Source organism: Cynocephalus volans, chromosome X (genome assembly GCF_027409185.1).
Source record: "Cynocephalus volans isolate mCynVol1 chromosome X, mCynVol1.pri, whole genome shotgun sequence".
In the NCBI taxonomy this organism is placed as follows: Eukaryota; Metazoa; Chordata; class Mammalia; order Dermoptera; family Cynocephalidae; genus Cynocephalus; species Cynocephalus volans.
In genome coordinates this window covers 57,158,719-57,178,215 of record NC_084478.1, presented here as the reverse complement: position 1 = coordinate 57,178,215, position 19,497 = coordinate 57,158,719, and the positions used below count along the sequence as shown (strand labels likewise).

General features: G+C 40.7%; 1 protein-coding gene across 1 annotated transcript in view; it reads left to right on the top strand.

Annotated features, from left to right (window-relative positions):
• Positions 1-19,497, top strand: part of CASK (calcium/calmodulin dependent serine protein kinase) — a 378,414-nt gene extending 358,917 nt beyond the window's left edge. Inside the window, exons 21-25 of the mRNA XM_063083161.1 lie at positions 5,170-5,250; positions 5,356-5,436; positions 8,350-8,552; positions 15,202-15,285; positions 18,913-19,497. Of these exons, the coding sequence (XP_062939231.1) occupies positions 5,170-5,250; positions 5,356-5,436; positions 8,350-8,552; positions 15,202-15,285; positions 18,913-19,089 (626 nt within the window). The 3' untranslated portion in view covers positions 19,090-19,497. The remainder of the gene's footprint in view (positions 1-5,169; positions 5,251-5,355; positions 5,437-8,349; positions 8,553-15,201; positions 15,286-18,912) is intronic.

The following is a 19,497-nucleotide window of genomic DNA, read 5'->3' as shown; positions in this document are numbered from 1 at the left end:
TATGTAGATATAGATGGCACAGAAACCTAGAAAAGCAAAGAAATGGCTAGTTAAGGCTGTCAGCTCACCATTAGTTTTATACTCCACTAATGGAAGGCATGTAGACATAAGGATTCAATTTGACAGTATTCTTTAATTCAGCTCTGAGGAAAAATAAGAAGTGAATTGATTAAAAAACTAGAACTCTCTAAATGCTGACAAAGAATCAGTCAAGTCATTCATTTAGGAATTTTGCCAGAGAATCAGCATCCAATCTGGCAGCCAGTGTTTCACAGATCACTTTTTTCCATCTTTGTCCGCCGGGGCCTCGTTGAGCTTTCATTGTTCCCATTCTCTGATTCCTAATAGGTGGTGCACAGAGGTCCTAAGCTTAATAGGCAGCCTGAGATAGGACCAGGAATTAGCACACCTGAGTAACCGTACAACTTGGGCAAGTTGCTTTAACTCCTGTGGGCCTCAAAACAAGGGAATTAGGTTAGTCAATCAAGATCTTTTCTAATTCTGAAATTTAGTGGATCTAAGGCTCTTTCATCACTGGGCCTGACAAATGGGTGTCATTTAATGAGGAGGCCAAATACTCTTGTACTGTCCCTTATCTCAGCTTTAGCTCTCTGGTAATCATTGCCTATCACGGTTTAAAGGTATCGCCCTTGATATAGAAGGCAGGATCCTGATGAGGTAGAATAGAATTGCTTTTTCTCTATCATTTGACATTGCCCCTCTATCCCAAACCAATGACCTATCTACATTCTTATAAACTTAAAACAATGAAAGGCAGGGGCAGGGGGAGCTACTGCCACCACTTCTTTGTTATCATCAGTGTTTTCCTAACCAGTGGTCTTCTGGCCATCAGAATCTTCCTTGTCATGCTTGAGAGATTGTTCTGCATGTCATTATCTGTCACTGTATGAGACCCTCCTCTGAAAGAACCTCTGAGCTCCTTAGAAGGTCCTTGCAGAGCCACTTAAGTTTCTTTGTAGAACTTTGTATTTAGGCTTACGTGGGATTCTCTAATCAGAATGTCATTGTTAGGGTTCTCACCCACAAGAGAATCCCTTGCGAGCTCTTCTTTAAGTTTCTCTGGTCAGGAGAAGATCCAACTTTTTTCCTGAACTTTCTGAAATACATTGCCTGACAAAGCCAAGCATTCTGTCTCTTCAGGTGTCTTCCACTTCCTCAACCATCTCTTCCATTTCGTTCGTTATAAAGTCTAGAAAAACCATTTGCATAGTGATTACCTTTACATTATTGGAGATCACATTGTCAGGAAAGGAAGTCAGATATTTTATCAGCTGTTCTGTTTTTGGCTATAAAATTGCCCGTTAAAGAATTGCTCTAAAAGAGAGCAACAAATACTGTTCTTACCTCCAGGTAAGGCAGATGCTTTGAGAACTTGGAAGTATCATAGTCTTTAACACCGAGTACTAGCCAGATGGGCTCACGGGCCCAGGTCAAACTATATTTCTGAAGGATTTTTCTGGCTTTTTCATAAGTTGATTGTAAAATACAGTATATTCTTTGTTCTTCCCATAGTATTCAGTAAATTAAAATAAGGACCATATGTTTTGTTTCCTGCTTCAAAACTTTGAAACTTCATATATTGATGGCAAGATCCAAACCTTATCATTAAAATCTGAGGTTGTTTATATTTGTGGTAAAAATGAAGGATGGGAACTTTGTAAGTATCTAGAACTGATGGGAATGATAATACTAGAATTATTTCCATTTCTGTTACCAGGAAATTCCACATATCTAGTTAAAGCAGAATTCTGTTCAAACTGTGTGGCCTGTCTCACATCATAATGTGACAGCCTATTAGCTGAATATGACCCATAAATTTGTTTTTCACACACACACACACACTGTGTTTACAATAAGTTATCACATTTGAAAGTCAGGCTATTTAACATAAAAATTTGGGCTTCAGACTTCCCTTGGAAGAACAGGGAATGCGGCAACACCAGGAACACTTTCTTTATTAGCGTCTGGGCTGTTGGGTGTCCTTTGGGGTGGACACTCGTTCTCCTTCACCCACCGTCCCCACCACTCCCTGTTTTTGCACCTGGCCCACTTCATTCAACCACATTAGCTGCATTGCCAGAGCAGGCATTCAAGTGTGCACACTCCTTGGCCCTATGCCCACCAAAAGAAGTGTCTGGAATGTTGAGTAGCTTACCAGAAAATCAGGGTAATATGAGCAAACTCTGCCAGGCAGTATTTCTGAATCCTTGGGAACAGATTTGATTATGGTGTGTAGTGTTTACAGCAAATACATTTTCTGCAACACGTAAAAGATTTTTAGCCACATACATTTGGTGCTAAAAGCATTGTCATGCTGCTAGATCTGTACTCTTGAGGCATTAGGTTTACTCAGCTCCAAGACTTCCAAAAGTTAGTTTTTAGATCAAGTTACTAATGTAAACTTTTAAAAAATTTAGGAAGTCTTCATTAATTTGTTTTTTTTAATGTTAGACCCCTGAAATATCCTATTTACATACATACATATGAACATAGAGGATTTCTACAGTACCATTCGTGAGTGTGTTTAAATTATGCTTAATAGCACGAAATAGTACTTCCGACTTTAAAAAAGCTATTTTTTTCCTTGCGTACGAAGAGCTTTAAAGACAACAAAAAGTAACCAATAACCTCACTGCCCTGTTAGCCTTTTTTAAAAAATAATAATAAAAGTAATAGGCACACATGATTAGAAATGCAAACAGTACAGGAAGGTACCACGTGAAAAGCAAAATGTTTCCACACCTACACTCTCAGAAGAGGCTTTCTTGTAACTATTCCCAGATAAAATTTCTATGCATAAGCTAGTATATAAAAACCACTGGCTTTTATATAAGGATATTGTTGAATTTTTATTAAAATAAGTTTGTTTCTTAATGTGATTTATTTGCCTTGTGTTCAGAATATTGCATGATAAAGTTTATTTTGTGCATATTATACTTTTATTTTACTAATATATGAAAAGCCATATTTCAATGACCCCTGTACATTTTTCATGCTGTCTCACTCCCAATGGCCTCTGTGCATGTAAGTAACCTGTTGAATGACTATGCCTCTGTGTTTTTGATGGTTTCCTTTTATTAAGTTCTTTTTTTTTATCAGCAAGCAACTTAAATCCTTTAAAGTTCAGTCTTTAAGTGCTCTCCTAATATTCTTTGTATCTCTTATTTTAAAATACCTTTTTTATTGTTTTTCAACCCTATGACCATGTGGCGATTTCATTTAGACCAGAGTAACCTCTTCATGCTAATCATTTATGGTTAAGATATTGATGTTTAACATATCTGTTTGTTAGTTTGTGGTGTTGGTCATTGATATCTAACTCATTCTCATGTGTTGAAAAGAAACCAAGTCCTAATTCAGTAGGATGGAGTTAGGGCTCTGTTGAGGGAGAGGGATGAGCGTCCCATTCAGAAAGCATGCATCACCATCTTGCTCTTTCATGAGATGCTTCATTATTTTTATATATTAAAACATCAGCTTGTTGATGCACCTCTTTCATAAGCATACCTTTTCTTGATGAAAATATCACTCAGAGGGCAAAAGGGATGAAAAGCAATGCCATAAGCACTGCTTTTCTTCTTGCATCTCTCATCACTGCATTACCACTGCAGTACAGCCAGCTAGCTCTACCACAGAGAGCCTCCTACTGATTTTAATTTTTTGAGTCTACCATTCTGAACACAGAAAACAACAGTTCTTGGTTTTTAGCTGTTGCTAGAGAATACACTTTAAAGACTCTTAGTCAACCTTTATTAAATCGAGTTATCAAAAGAAAACAAATGCACAAATACCCATTAATATGCACTAACCCTTATTTTAACATATTGTATTTATTTTTTAATATATTTTGAGAATGGTGCTTTGTGTTTGTTTGTTTCTGATCTATTGCATTCCAGAATATCTTATTTTGTATTTTAAAGTTCTTTGCTACTGGGAAGATTACAAATGTAAAGGACTGAGCTGATATTCACAGTCATTTAGCCATATTGTTTCAGAACATAGAAGCTTCTCTTAATGGTTGACCTAAGCATCCCAGATTCCTTTATTACCCCATGGAATCAATTTTATTGAATTCATTCCAACTCCTCTGAAATCCAGGGTATATTCAGTAGTCTTTACAATAGAAACTTTAGTGTGTAACTGACAGCATTTGGGTATGACCACACAAAAAATATTACAGGAAGCATAGGTGTATGATTTTAGCCTTCTGTGAGAATTTTCAAATGTATGTGAGAATTGGGCCACATTGAACTTCAGCAAGAATGGTCGTCCACTCAGGAAAGTTTCATACATTTCTCAAAATTGTTTTTGTAATACTGTTGTTAAGAGGCAGGTTTCAGAAAAATACTGTTTTAAGTATTCTCAGTCTGTAATGATTAGAGAACTCCCTTTTTGCAAAGGTTTCCAAGTTCAGACTTTCATTCTGTGCATCCTGATTGACTGCATGTGGGCTGCCCACGTAATGGATGAGAAGGTTCTAGGCCCAGGGAAGTCCCTTCTTACAGACCCATGACTTTCCACCAGATGGCTAGCTGGGTTACAGTAAAACTTCTGAGATGCTCCTTTAAAAAGCCTGTGAAATAGTTACCAGAACTTGACTTCAAAAGAATCTAGTATGCTAGCTTCATCAGCTCTGTTGAGAGAAAGAACCATGAAGTAAGAGACCAGCTCTCCATGCATTTCTCATGCAGCTCTAGAAATGATCCAGCTGGCCCCTCTCTTAGTTAGCTTTGGTTGCATTCATGCTATTTTCATGTTGGTCACCATCTGTAGATTTTTTTTTAGTATTACTGATTTCTTAGAATTGTAAAAATATGAACGGCATGTGGTTTTAAATGACTTCATATGATTTGTTGGATACTGCATGAAATGATATGCAGTATCTTTTAGAATGGGACTTTTATGCATGTACTCAACATATCTTTGGATACCCCTGGTTCTAAAGTGCATTTTCATGGGCTTAAAAATGAAATTTTCTCCCTAAAGGCTGTGACTTAAATTACATGCAAGTCATTTATCATAAGTTGGACTCATATTTTTTAAGACATGGTTTTAATATAACTTTAGTTTTGCCAGTAAAATTATAATTTACATACATGAAATACTCATTCCGTAAATTTACCTTTCTCCTAAATCTTTGCATTTTAGTGTTTGATCAATTAGATCTTGTCACATATGAAGAAGTAGTAAAACTGCCAGCATTCAAAAGGAAAACACTAGTCTTATTAGGTAAGTTTGATTGTATAAGTGGCTTGCTTATTCTCACCTTCAAAACATTTTGTGAACATTATTAACAGTGGTCAATTTTAACATTCTTTTTAAAAAATGACATAGGTGCACATGGTGTTGGGAGAAGACACATTAAAAACACCCTCATCACAAAGCACCCGGACCGGTTTGCGTACCCTATTCCACGTAAGCAAAGTCTCAATCTCTTTTAATTATATTTTTCCTATCACTTTTTTAACACTGTAATTCACAGACTTTTTTTTGCTGATTACGTAAGTAATAAGTTCATTGTAGGAAATTTGTAAAGTCCAAAAGAGAACAAAGAAGAAAATGAGTTAACAGTAGTCCCAACCTCACTCTCCCAGTAATAAGTGCTGTATTTCGTTGTATACCCTTCTACACTTCTCTTCGTGCAGACGTACATTGTGTGTGTGTGTTATTTGCTTTCTTTTTAATAAAATTAGGCTCATTCTTTCTGTGTGTAACCTAATTTCTCCAACAGTATAAACATTACCTAGATGAATTATTCTTCAGAAAAATAAGTTTTCATAGTCGTGTAGTTTTCTCTGATACGACAATATTTCCTTTAATCAGTATCTAACTTGTTGACTTCCTATCATTTATAAAACCCGGTCAATGTGTTATCGGTTGTTTACTATAAAGAATTTCATTAAGCAGTAACTCTCATACATAAAAGAAAATTTCAAATCTGTAAGATTTTTAATTCCCCTTATTTTCTGTATCTTATTCTTAACTTCTTGCCCTCTTCATTTCCTCAACTGTAAAATGAAATAATTTCAGGGTTGTAAAGAGGATTTGAGATCTTGTGTATGAAGCACTTAGCAGGTGGTGGATAAGTAGAAGCCATCACACCACTATCATTTTATTATTACCATCATTATTCTAAAGTTTAAAATTTCAATCCCAAAAGTTCTCTAGCAGTTAGAGCTTTATTCGGGGTGGGAAGAATTAAAGGAGAATGATTTTTAAAAGCAGCAGGAGAAAATGTGAGGATTAGCTCCATCCTATAGGGCCTTCAGATGCCTTCCTGAAGCAAGTGTCAACACAACTTCCTGTTATCTGTACACCTCAGAGAGCAGTGAGGCTTCATAAGACTACCTTCATTCCAGAACCCTGTCTGATTTACACAAGAAAACAAGTTTATCAGATATCGTTCCAGTTGGTACTACTGGGGTTTTCTACTAAAACACTTTGAAATGTTCTTTTAATTCTCCTATGTGTAGATCATGAATACAGCAAGGTTGGCTAACAGTTAGTTTCTTCTTGATCACTTAATGGTTGAACTTCTGTGTTATTAAATGACCAGTTAATTAGCTTGGTTTTAAAGCTTACCTTTGATGACCTCAATCATGTCTACTCTCTGAAATATTTGACCCCAGATGTGTATATAACATATGTTTGACTACTGAGATGACTGAAGGTAGTACAAAATCAATATATTATTAAATTTATTCAGCTTTTGATATGTCTGAAGAAAGGATTTCTCTTTAAATTGTCCCCATTTTGATGTCCATGAGCACGTGTCAGTTCTAATGATCTAGCAAGAAAGGGGGAATTCCCTATTGGTTTGAGCCTAGGTACACAGAAAAGAGTAGAATAAATTTGTCCTTGCTCAAGGAAGAAAGGAAGCAAGGAGGAAAGCAGTGAATTGAAAGAAAGAGAGAGGAGGAAGAAGGGAAGAAAAAGAGAGAGAGAAAAAAGAAAAAGAAAAGGAAGGAAGGAGGGATGGAAGGGGGACGAAAGAGAGAAGGAAAAAGAAATTAAAACCAATGTTTGTAGCTTTTCTAGAAAAACATTTCCTAAAGTATGTTTTGCAGGATACTGGTCCTCTTAGTATCCCACAGAACTAGGGCTTATTGGCATACAGTAGTCCTCCCTTATCCACAGTTTTGCCTTCCATGGTTTCATTTACCCACAGTCAACCACAGTGTGAAAATAGGTGAGTACAGGTATTTTGAGAGAGAGAGACCACATTTGTGTAACTTTTATTACAGTATATTGTTATAATTATTCTATTTTATTAGTTATTGTTGTTAATCTCTTACTGTGCCTAACTTAGAAATTAAACTTTATAATAGGTATGTATGTATAAGGAAAAAACAGTATATATAGGGTTCAATACTATTCTCAGTTTTAGGCACCCACTGGGGGTCTTGCAGCGTATCCCCTCAGATAAGGGGGAACTATTGTATTCTTTAGTATACACTTGCTTAGATCAGGGCTCAGCAAATCTTTTCTGTAAAGGACCAGACAGTAAACATTTGAGGCTTTGAATGTCACAACGACTCAGCTCTGCTATTATAGCATGAAAGCAGCCATAGGCAATATGCAAACAAATGTGCATGCCTGTGTTCCAATAAAACTTAATTTACAAAAACAGACAGCAGGCCATATTTGGCCCACAAGCCAGTTTGCCACTTCCTGGCTTAGGTGTTCCATAATTACAGCCATGTCTAACTAAGATCATCGTGTTTTCAGTATAGTGTGCCTTTTGCTATATTTTAACATTCTTCTTTTGCAGGATGCTATAGACCAACACTATCCAATAGAACTTTCTATGATAATGACAGTGTCCCATATCTGCACTGTCCAGTACAATAACCATCAACCACATATGGCTATTGAACCCTTGAAATGTGGCTAGTGAGACTGGGGAACTGAAATTTTAATCTTATTTAATTTTAATTTATTTAAATAACCATATGTGGTTTTCCATGATTTTATTCTTTTTTTCTTCTGCCCAAGACTCAACTGCATCGGGACATACAATGAGTTATGTTAATCTTGAGTCATTTCTTGTCTTTCTCCTGTGGTGGCCTGTGAAGGGATGAAATACATCTCATCTAACCACTGAAAGATTTGCCAAACCAAACAACTAACTGGCTGTTGTGGTCTGATGTACACAGATAAATAGGGTTTCTAGAATTTAGTTCTACAAAACTATGGGGTTGGGAACAGGGGATGTGTACACTAAAGAATCCACAGCTTTTAAGAAGAGATTGGGTTTGGGTAAGTCCATTGGGAGTGTAAGCTCATCAGCTCAGCCTTTTAAACCTCTGGTGACATGCTACTTTGCAGATACAACCAGACCTCCAAAGAAAGATGAAGAAAATGGAAAGAATTATTACTTTGTATCTCATGACCAAATGATGCAAGACATCTCTAATAATGAGTACTTGGAGTATGGCAGCCACGAGGATGCGATGTACGGGACAAAGCTGGAGACCATCCGGAAGATCCACGAGCAGGGGCTGATTGCAATACTGGACGTGGAGCCTCAGGTAATGCCTGGCTGTCCTGAACCCCCACCATCCTGCCTGCATGCTGATAAGCTCAGATCCTGAAATCAAAATGCCATCAGAAAGTCACGGGTCGCATAATAATTTCATAACTACAGGAAAGTATCAGTAATCAAGGCATCATGGGCTAACAGTCTAGAATGCACTGACTCATCATTGAGCTCAGTGCACACACCATGTAGTTAAGAAGCAGAAATTATTCTCTTAAGAGGTTTATTATACTCAGATGTTCAATAAAGTACCTGATTGGGTCTGTGGCTGCCAGAAATCCTACAGCCTTCTGACCTCAGGATGAGACTCTGGCACATTGTTATCACCACAGCCACCTTTTCTCTCTTGGTACAGCTCATGCTGGGCCTTCAGAGCCTCCGCCAGCCTCTCATGTTAATCACCAGTGAGAAACTCATCCTGGGGCCTGGGTCTGAAACACAGCACTACCTTTATGAAAGCAAGCGAGAGCGAGCCCAGATATCAGAGGGAGCAGGGATGGAGACCCGAGGAGGCTCTCAGCCTCTGCCATCTCCTTACCTGAGGCTGATGCCTGACCCTAAGCTAAAACTAGGAGAGATAAGGAGACCTTGGAGAGGACTCAAAGGTGAGCCAGATGCAGAGATGATTAAATGGTTTGAATATGTGTCTTACACAAAAAGCGATAGGAATTATTAAACTTGAAAAGAGCAAGCTGAAGGCTCTGCATCAAAAATGCTGACAAGCTGTTTTTTCATCTCTGAGCACAGACCAAGTAGAAGTGAGATTTAAAGCTTGATTGGAAGGATTGGGGAGTTGTAGAAATCAGGGGAGGTTATAGGAGAGGCATGTGGGTACCCTTGTGACTCCCAGGTCTGCCATTTCTAAGACTAATCTGTACCAAAAACCCATTATCACTTAGAAATAAAATTAGTACACCTCCTGCTGAAGTGGTAGGCCAGCTCCCCTGAAGCAGTTTCTGTTTCATCAGGAGCCTTACCTGTCTATCCCAGGCAGGGCAAGTCCCTGTTTAAGGGCCACCATATGAGACTTGGTTCCCTAGCCATCCCCTAAGCGAGGACAGAACCTGCATAGGGTCTGTGTGACCTGGGGCCTGATGGCTCAGTTTCTGGCCTCCAAGATCCTAGTGGGTTCACCCGTTTCTGTTTTACAGCACCTGATGGGATTCTGGAACTCAGAACTTGGAAACCACTACAGGATCTGGTTAAGGGGCTAGGGAGGAGAGCAACAGTAGAGTGAACACCATAGTTTACTTAACAATTAACTTGGACCTATATAGAACTAAATATGTGATGTGTAACACAGATTGATTTTTGTTTAACTACTAATCCCTCCTTACTAGGGATTGGAAAAATCTTCTGGCCAGGGGTGGCTAGAGGCAAAGTCTCAATCCTGGTCCTGGTCTTCGACATCCTCTCCTTGGGTTCCACACTGGTCTTCACCTGAACGTCGTTTTCTGCTGGTAGTAATGTCTCTAGCAGTATGCTGGCTGCAGGGCTCCTCAGACTCCCTCTGCATTACCTAAGTCCACTTTCGAGGGCTTTTGCCTTACATGCTGCTGCTGCTGCCTCCACCACCGCTACCACCGCTGCCGCTGCCGCTCCACCCGTAGCGTTCCTCTCTCCCCATGTCCTTGCCCTTGCACAGCCATGCATTGCTCTGCACTGCTGGACAGGAGACTCTTCTCTCGGCCTCATCAGGACATCCACGGCAGTTCCTTTTACCCATCGCACCTGGCCCCGCCTGGGCACACTTTCCCCCGCTCCCCTGACTGCTGGATGAGCTCGCCTGCACTCTTCTCTCCTGCTTCCCATGTCCCTGCCTCTCAGGACTGTGATCTCTCAGGTCCACCCACCCGAGGGCAGGCCGTAGGCATCCTGGTCTCCACCCAAGCCTCTTTGGGCCAGTGGCTCTGGAAATAGGAATCAGCCAGGGCCCACTCCTTTTGTTGGTCTGGTTGACCTTCTGGTCCCAGGCTCTCCTGCCCAGTCTAGCCTCATGCCCAGTCCTGGTCACACAATGACTGTTACGTTCCACAGTATAGCTGTGGATGCCTACAGAGTCTGCACCAACTGGGCTTTGCCCTAGGCTTCTCTGCCCTCAACCTACTCTCTCCCTGGCTGGGCAAGGCCCTCATCCTGCCTCAGGATGCCTGTGGCCATGAATGACTTGCATTCAAGCAGAGCCTCATTGCCCCAGGGAGGCTTTCTCCTTCGGACATTTTTCTCCATGCCCCTTTTCCACCCCAACTTGTTAGATTAACCCCTCTGCTATATCTCGCAGAACGTTTGATTCAACAAACTTGCGTTAAGCACATATTATATACTGAGCACTGTGCCAGGAGCTAAGAATACATTAAGAAGACAAGCTGATGAGGATGAAATTTCTTCCTCAGTGTACATCAGAAATTGTCCATAACAGGAGAAGCACCTTATGGCATTTATTAAAATCCTCTCACAGCTACCACTGCTGATACCTCTTCCACTACATGTGGACCATGGAAAGGCCACCTGACAGTGGTGTTCAGCTCCTTTAGTGTGGGTGTAATACTTTGCGCCATCTTAACTTAGACAATTAAGGCCAAATGAAGCAAATGTCTAATAATACTGTATGATAAGATGTTGTGGTACAATTTTAAACCTAGAGAACTGTGGTAAAGACATTAAACTAGAAAAAAATTAGTAACCTGGCTTCTACGAAATAATAATGGAGGGTATTCTTATAGTACTTTACATTTTACCAAGCATTCTCACTCCTTACCTAATCCTGGTAACCCTATGAGATAGAGTTCAGTGTTTACTTTTGTAGATGAAGAGACCAAGACTTAATGTAACTGTGACTTGACCAAGGTTTTACAGCCAATTGAAATGAGGCTTGAACTTGAACTGTATTGTTTTGTTTATTTTTACAATAAATCCCAACCTCCTTTCACCATACCATCCTAGAAAAGGTAACTCCAGGGATCCTCAAGATGGTCCACCATGTATGAAATAGTACAATTTAAATCCCAATTTTTTTTTAACATTTAGAAAAATCTATCAGGCAGTCAAACCTGAGAAAAAACTGTAGAACTTATTTCTCATGGAAATAAAGTTATGGCTCAGAAAATAATCTATGTCCCTAAAGCTGAAATTGTAATAGCTCCAGTGTGTAGTCAGAGCTTAATGTGATGGTTTTAGATTTTAACTTTATTCTGATTTATCCATTTGCAGCATTAAAAAGTTAGCAGTAGCAGAATATTTGGGGGTTTTCTTTTGCCCACAGAAGGGAAGGTCATCATCAAGAGGTAGTTTCCAGTCTTGTTAAGAATTTGCGCCTCAAAACAAGAGCCAGGTTCTGAACCAGAGGCTGTTTTGTTAAATCAGTTGGCTTTCTTGAGATTGGTTCTGGGGTCACTGTGCTCTTGCTTAAACCCTTAAATTTTTGTACAAAATGACACAGGTGCTTGCCCTAATGTACTTTTTAAGTTTGCAAACTAGATTAGTCTTACAGATATCTACATGTTAGATACTCGGATCAAATGAGCTTTTATTCCTAGAGGATGGTGACCTGAGATTAATTATTGGCCATAGAAGAACTGCAAAATTTATCTCCACAAAAGAGAACTAAAAATAATTAACTTTAAATGTTAAATTCATGTTACTTTGACTATTTGAATCCTGCATGTTTTCAGTGATCTTTCTAGAGCTCTCTCTCTCTCTCTCTCTCTCTCTCTCCCCCCCTCTCTCCCTCTCCCCCTCTCCCCTCCCTCTCTCCCTCTCTCCCCCTCTCCCTCTCTCCCTCTCCCTCTCCCTCTCCCCCTCTCCCTCTCCCCCTCTCCCTCTCTCCCTCTCTCTCCCTCTCCCCCTCTCCCCTCCCTCTCTCCCTCTCTCCCCCTCTCCCTCTCTCCCTCTCCCTCTCCCTCTCCCCCTCTCCCTCTCCCCCTCTCCCCTCCCTCTCTCCCTCTCTCCCCCTCTCCCTCTCTCCCTCTCCCTCTCCCTCTCCCCCTCTCCCTCTCCCCCTCTCCCTCTCCCTCTCTCCCTCTCTCTCCCTACCTCTCTCTACCTCTCTACCTCTCTGGGATTCAGAGAGAGATATTTGCTTGTAAATATTAACAAATTTGCATCTCATCTTGAATCAGAAAGGAAGAGCGTTTAGAGTTCATCTTTAAGTCACCTATTAACTGCCTAAGGGAGGGGAGTCCTTGTGAGCATTTTCATTTCCTGTCCCTGAAGTGACTCTGAATCTCAGCCAAGCTAAGACTGTACCAAAAATGGCACCCACTTGAAACCCATAAGTATAGCAGAGTATGGGGACAGAGACCAAGAACGTGAGGAAATGCGTGATGCCTCTGCTAAAGATAGGAGGCCTACTAGACAAGAAAATATGTCAGGATTTGAGGCATCTTAGAATTTTTGAAAATACACTGATATAGGATACAATTAGAAAGTCAAAGCCATGAAAAGGAGGAGGAGGCAAATATGCTAACCACAGGGGCTACTGTAGTGACTGTAATAAACATTAAATTTAGCTCTGAACTTCCTGGCAACCAAGGCAAACAAAGGCAATCAAGGAATACACCCTGATTCTTAGCCACAAAAGGCATTTGGCCATGTGATGAACATAGCCTTCATTGATGATTTTATGCAGTAAGTGCAGAATGACTCTCATGTGTTTATGGATATAGACTAAGGGCGTGAATGTGGTATAGACCTGGATAATGTGCAGGAGTAATTTTCCTAGGTGTTTGTTTTCTGGTGTTGTAATATGATAACAGGCTAGAACTGGAAACATTCGAAAGTCTAGGTAGCTAGCAGGCCAGGTCACTGAGCAGAGAAAAATCATTTCACTCCCGGGTGCCATTCTCTACTTCATCCGTGGGTTCCATTCAGCATCCAGGCTGCAAGGATTTCCATCTGGCACTCGGAGTAGCTTCAGGGATAGAAGCAAGTAGGATTTTTCTTCCCATCTCAGTTGCCCAAAAGCTGGCTGTGGGTGGGTATGTATGTGTGACAGAGGGTGGGGGTGATGAGAAAACCATATGTCTCAACCGACTCTGTATTCATCAGATTTATGAGCAGGAAGGAAGGAAAAAAGGCCCAAGATAACATTGACAAAAAGGACATTTCTAAGTGAAGATTCCTGTTCAGCTCAATTGAGCTATATATGGACTTTTTCATGATGTTTGTTCCTTGCTAAAGTCTTCAGTCACAAAAGGATTGGCAAAGAAATTGCCAGTTACCTCTTTGAAGAGCTTTCTTACAAGGGGAATCTGAGCCTGTGACTTTAACAATTAAAGAACTTCGATGGACAGATTAAACAATGTGCCAGGTTCCCTTAACCTGCAAGAAGATAGTGTGTGACTAAAATTCAGAAATGTAATCCTAGTGACAGCAAGCCTTGCACTAGAAAAGTCAGAGCCTTTAATATCAAATTTGTGTCTTACATACCTGTATACTGAAAGAGGCCAAGGGATCTGGACATCACATCTTAGGCACAAGTGGTGACAATTTCCTTTGTACCCCATGAATATTCATAACCGATAAAAACAAAACAAAACATTAAAAAAAAATCTTTTTGACCTAGAGTTAGAAAAATATTCACAGATACAAAACCAAATGCATGATCCATAAAATAAAAAAATTGATAAGTAAAAAAATAAAAAAGAAAGAAAAATATCTAGCTAACAGAATAGAAACATTAAATGCTTGTATAAAGGACAGTAAGATGTTTACCCCCAGTGCATATGAATTAATTACGTGTCAGTCACTTGTGAATTGCGTACTTGTATGTGTTGGGTTTTGTTCCTTGGAGGAGAGTTTGTGACCTCCAAAAACATCCTATTCTCCCAGTGGAGAAGCTGAAACAGTAATCCCTTACCAGAATCAACTCCTATAGCATCTGATTGAAGCTTTGCAGTACATCTATGCAAACTAGTAACTTGCCCAGTTAGTGGTTTTCCATGCCTCAGAAGGGAACAGAAAGGGGCCCAGAGATCCTTCTCCCTTGAGTGCAGTGCTTTCTCGTGGGCCTACACATTGCCCACAGCCACACAGCGTCTTTAGTGGCAGGGCTAAGACAAAAGGCCTGGAGCTCATGACTCCAGCCCTGAGCAAGGTCCCTCTTCCCCATGAGTCCCACGGGGGCCTTTCATCAGGGTAAACAGAAGGCCTTATGTAAGGGTGAACCCTTATAGGTACAGTGGCCCGGATTTGTTATCCTTGGCCAGTGATTCAAAATTTTAAATGCGATGAAGTGGCCTCCAGTTCAGTGGTGAAGCACACCTGCAGTCCAAGTCTACCCCAAAATGCATTTCCTATCAATTAAAATTCAGGTTACAACTAATAACCAGGTTTAAATGAACATTAACCGGCATAATCAGTGTTAGCTTTTAATGGAGAAAAATCAGATTAATTCAAGAAATTCATAAGAAAAATGTCCAGTTTGTCAACTTTTATTTTCTGATAGCTGTTGTCCATCTTTTAGAGGAAAAGGAGTAATATGTCACTTATAAAGTCGGTAAATTTAGTAACACCTTGCTAAAAATTGGAACTATGGGCTTGAAATTTTCAACTTTGTAAATTTTTTTATGGACTCATTTGAAAGTTGCATTAGTTATTTCTTCTTTAAGTCTCAATTTTTTTTTTTTTTTTTTTTAACACAGGCACTGAAGGTCCTGAGAACTGCAGAGTTTGCCCCCTTTGTTGTTTTTATTGCCGCACCAACTATTACTCCGGGTTTAAATGAGGTAAGAATCAATCAGTGTTTTCCCAAATAAGCTCTCCCCATTGTAAGGATCTGTATGTGTTGTTGCATTCAAAACCAAAGCCCCATCTCATTAAGACAACTAAACAAAGCTCCGCTTTGTTAATGACACTGGGCAGTAAGGTCTCCAGAGCTTGAGGTCCTCTTTGAGTATTAGAAATGAAGTAACATAAACAGTTTGATTCTTCTAAGATCAGAATCATTAGACAAAATCAAGCTTTAACGCCCAGCACAGTCTAAAGCATATCAGTCTACATTTGCATCAAAAGTCTGCTCTGATGAAACGGTATGTGGAATAGAATGGTCCATGAGACAGCCTGTGTCCTTATCAATAAGTCTGTTTCTAAAGTCCACGGGTAAACCCCTACACCCCATCAGGATGGAGGCTTCCCAGGCATTGCACACCTGCCTACTCCCTCTCCCGATAGGGATTGTGCTAAGACAGCAGCAGCCGCCAGAGCCAGCTCTGGGCCAAGGAACCCCTTTACCTGAAGCTATAAGGGGATCCATGACTTTGGCCTGGCTGCCCAGGTTCTCCTAGGCAGCCTCTGAAGTGGAACCCATATGGAATTTCTGTCCAGGCCCCTAGAGACTACCAAACCTAGAAATGAGCTCTGCCCACTATGAAGCCAACTCGTCAACAGCTGCCACAGAGATAGTGCCTGCGAGATTGGCTGTGCCTTCTCCTACCAAGCCAACTTAGAAGGCTTTCTATTACTGGGCAGATGAGAAGGGTAGTTATCATGTGTCTGGTAAGTGTAGCAGTGCCTATCTGCTGCAGGCTCCTTACTTAAGAGGAGACTCCTATACAGAGTTATCCTGAAGACCATTACTTTTGCATGTTTGAGAAACCATCAGAGGACTCTTGGCTCTGTGCAGTAAACACTGGCCTAAACTCACCCAAGCTTATAATACAGTTAAATCAAGGCTTGTAAATTTTCACCTTGTGTACCCTTAAGGAAGATTAAATATTTAAATTTACCTGTGTTAGCCATATTTTCAGTCATTATTTTTTGTCATTTCATTTGCAAAAGGTGTATTCCTTTGTAAAATTCTACTTTCTCATCTTATTTAATGCACAAGCATGTTTGAAACTCCACATTATGGTTAGCTTTTATCCTTTGGTTGCCATGTATTTTTCTTGAATTATCATCTTTGCTTTGTTTTTGTTTTTGTTCTGCCTGTTTTCCTGCCCTTTTACTAATTTTCTGTAGCTGCCAAAGTGGTGCAGAAAATTGCCTGTAAGTACCAGCTAGGAGGTGATGAAATACAGCCCTGTTTCTTTTAATAGATTTAGAATGTAGATGTTTTGTTCCCACAAACCCTTGCTTTTGCTGTTAGAATAAAGGCATTTTGTTTTCACTGAGTTAAACCCTGCTCACATGTGAGTCAAGTATGCAGACAAGCTGTTGTGGAGGAACAAACTGACAAATATATCTTCATCTTAAAAGATCCTGAAAAGGGAGCTTTATTTTTCTGTAAAGAGAACTACATTCAAAAATTGATGCTTTCAGCCATAAATTTTCTTAAATGTTTTCATCAGCCCAGCTTTCTGAGCAAATCATAGATTCTGCTAGTGGTTGTTGAAGCCCAGGACTGTACATTCAAATAGAATCCCTTAGCCCAGAGAGTAACATTATAGGAATCATTCCTTCTCATTGTGGTAGGAAGCACTCCTGTCTTCAGGTGAATGCACATTTCCTAAAATGGGGCTTTTGCATTGTGTTTCTTGTAAAGCCAAGCCACAGTGAAAATACTATGCTTTTTTAAGTGCAAGCAGAACATGTGTTGCTAGGACCTTAGAAGGTGATTAACTGAGGTCTTATCTACACTGTCATATGTTAACCCTAACATTCAAAGCATGCTGTGTCCTGCTTTGAAATTCCTGTAGAAGATGATAAAATAGGTAGGACGTTCTCGTCTCAGAGTGTCCTGATAGAAAAGATTGAGTTCCTGAGTGCTCTTGGTGTCTGCGCATCCCCACTGCAGTGCCGGGATCGAATCAAGGGATTGAATCAAGTGAGTTTCCCTTGTCTCACTTCAGATCCCCTTTCCAGAAAGCTGCACCTGAGAGCCAAGGCTTGCCTGGGCCTCTTGGCAGCCTTATCAGGAAGGGTCTCTTGCAAATGGCAGAAGGGCCTCAGAGAAGAGAAGGGCCCTAAGCCAGCACTGGCACTACAGCTCCTAGGCCCCTGAAGGCACCCCATCTTTTATTTTCTCTGGAGATCTGTCTCTGTCACCCTAGGCCCCCATTTTCTTATACAATTGCTGTCTCTTGATTATAGATTTAATACTCATAAAATCCTATAATGACCAATATCGGCCAGCCAAGTGCTTGTTCTTTCAGCAGCGTTTATTAAGCACTTACTGTATGCAAGGCACTATGCCTAGTGCTGGGGCATAGCAATTACAGGGCACATAATTAGTATCTCTCCCCCTAGTTGCGGGAGAGATACTAATCAAATAAACAGGTATTTAATTGTATGTATGTTGAAGACTCAGCCCAATAGCTCACCTTCCTAGTGTTTGGCAGGTGAGGAGGTGGTTAATGTGACTCACAGAGTTCCCTAGTTTCAAATTTGAGCTTGTCCTTTGGGAGCTCAGCATAACAAATTTGATTTCTGAAGATACAGAGGCAGACTTCTTTTGGGCAGCCCTTAAGAGATCCCTATCTTGAAAGAACTGCTGTCCTGTGACAAAAGCTATACTCTCGCAACAAACTGAGGACCCTGAATCCCCTCCTACTGCTGGCTCACCCCGGGGAGAGTTCTCAGAATCCATAGCAAGCTATGGTTTAGGGAACATGTTTACTGCAGCAAACCTCCCTAAAGTTCAGTAGCTTCTCTTCTTTCAGAGTTTTTTTCATAAGAGATGTGAGTACCTACTAATAGTGACATTTGTCTGGCCATTTCCAATGCAGGCCAATTTGAGGGATTCATCCAGATGCCAGTTGCTGTTGTATTTGGGAAATGGCCTTATTCCATCCATTATTCGTAACATCCAAAAAGCTTCTGCCTCTGGCATCCACTGCTTTGAGTGAGGGCCATTATGTGTAATTGAATTCCTAGAACATATGCTGGACCTTTAAGTAGAAAAGGAAAAAATACAACTTAATTTGTTGTCCAAAGGCAGGGGCTTATTGGAGGACCTAGGGGCCCTGTCACTGTAACCCTCCCACCAGATGGGAGGGAGGCTTAAGCCTAGGGCTCGGGGCTTCCTGCGGGCCTGGGTTAGAGGAATAAGAGAAGAACGGCTTGGGCCACAGTAGCCACTGGTAACTCATCCACGTGGCCTTACCCCAACTGACTCTGGGGACAGGAACAACTAGGCCTGGGTTGGGGTGACATGTTTGCTGAAGAGTGTCTGTTTTCTCTGGTTCATCTGGTTTGTCGTGGAGCCTCCTGCTGCATGTTGAGCAGTCCCTGTCTCCTCTGTCACAGAGCGGACGTGGCCTCGTGACCAGATGTGGCATGTCAGGCTCTGGCCTTGACTGTTTCTGACACTGGGACGAACAGCCATGTGAAAGAGAAAGAATCCAACTGACTTCTCTCTCCTGTTTGCTTTTCCCTTCCCCCACACCCACCCCTGCCTCCATCCCATGACCATTTAGGATGAATCTCTTCAGCGTCTGCAGAAGGAGTCTGATATCTTACAGAGAACATATGCACACTACTTCGATCTCACAATTATCAACAATGAAATTGATGAGACAATCAGACATCTGGAGGAAGCCGTCGAGCTCGTGTGCACAGCCCCGCAGTGGGTCCCGGTCTCCTGGGTCTATTAGGCCCCTCCCCAGATATCTGAGCATAACTGGGAGCCACCTCATACGTGGAAAAGCCTCTTTGTTATCGGCCTTGTATCAGCAGGTCGTGGTCCCTAGAGACTACCTAGTTGTAGTGTGACCTACATTTATAATTATTGTCATGTCCGAATAGATAGGAGGAGAAAAACAATTACACACTAATTTAAAGAGACAGTATCTTTTTTAATCAGTTCTCCTAAACTTTAATAAAATGTATCTTTAAATGTATGTATTATTCAATCCTTTGGAATGTTATATTTTTGGAAATCATAGCTTTTTATTTCCAAGGCCCCTAAAAACTGCACAAAATAGATGCTGCTTTCTATAATCTATTTTAATAATAATAAACAATGATTCTGTTACCTTGACTGGGGGTGGAACACTACATTC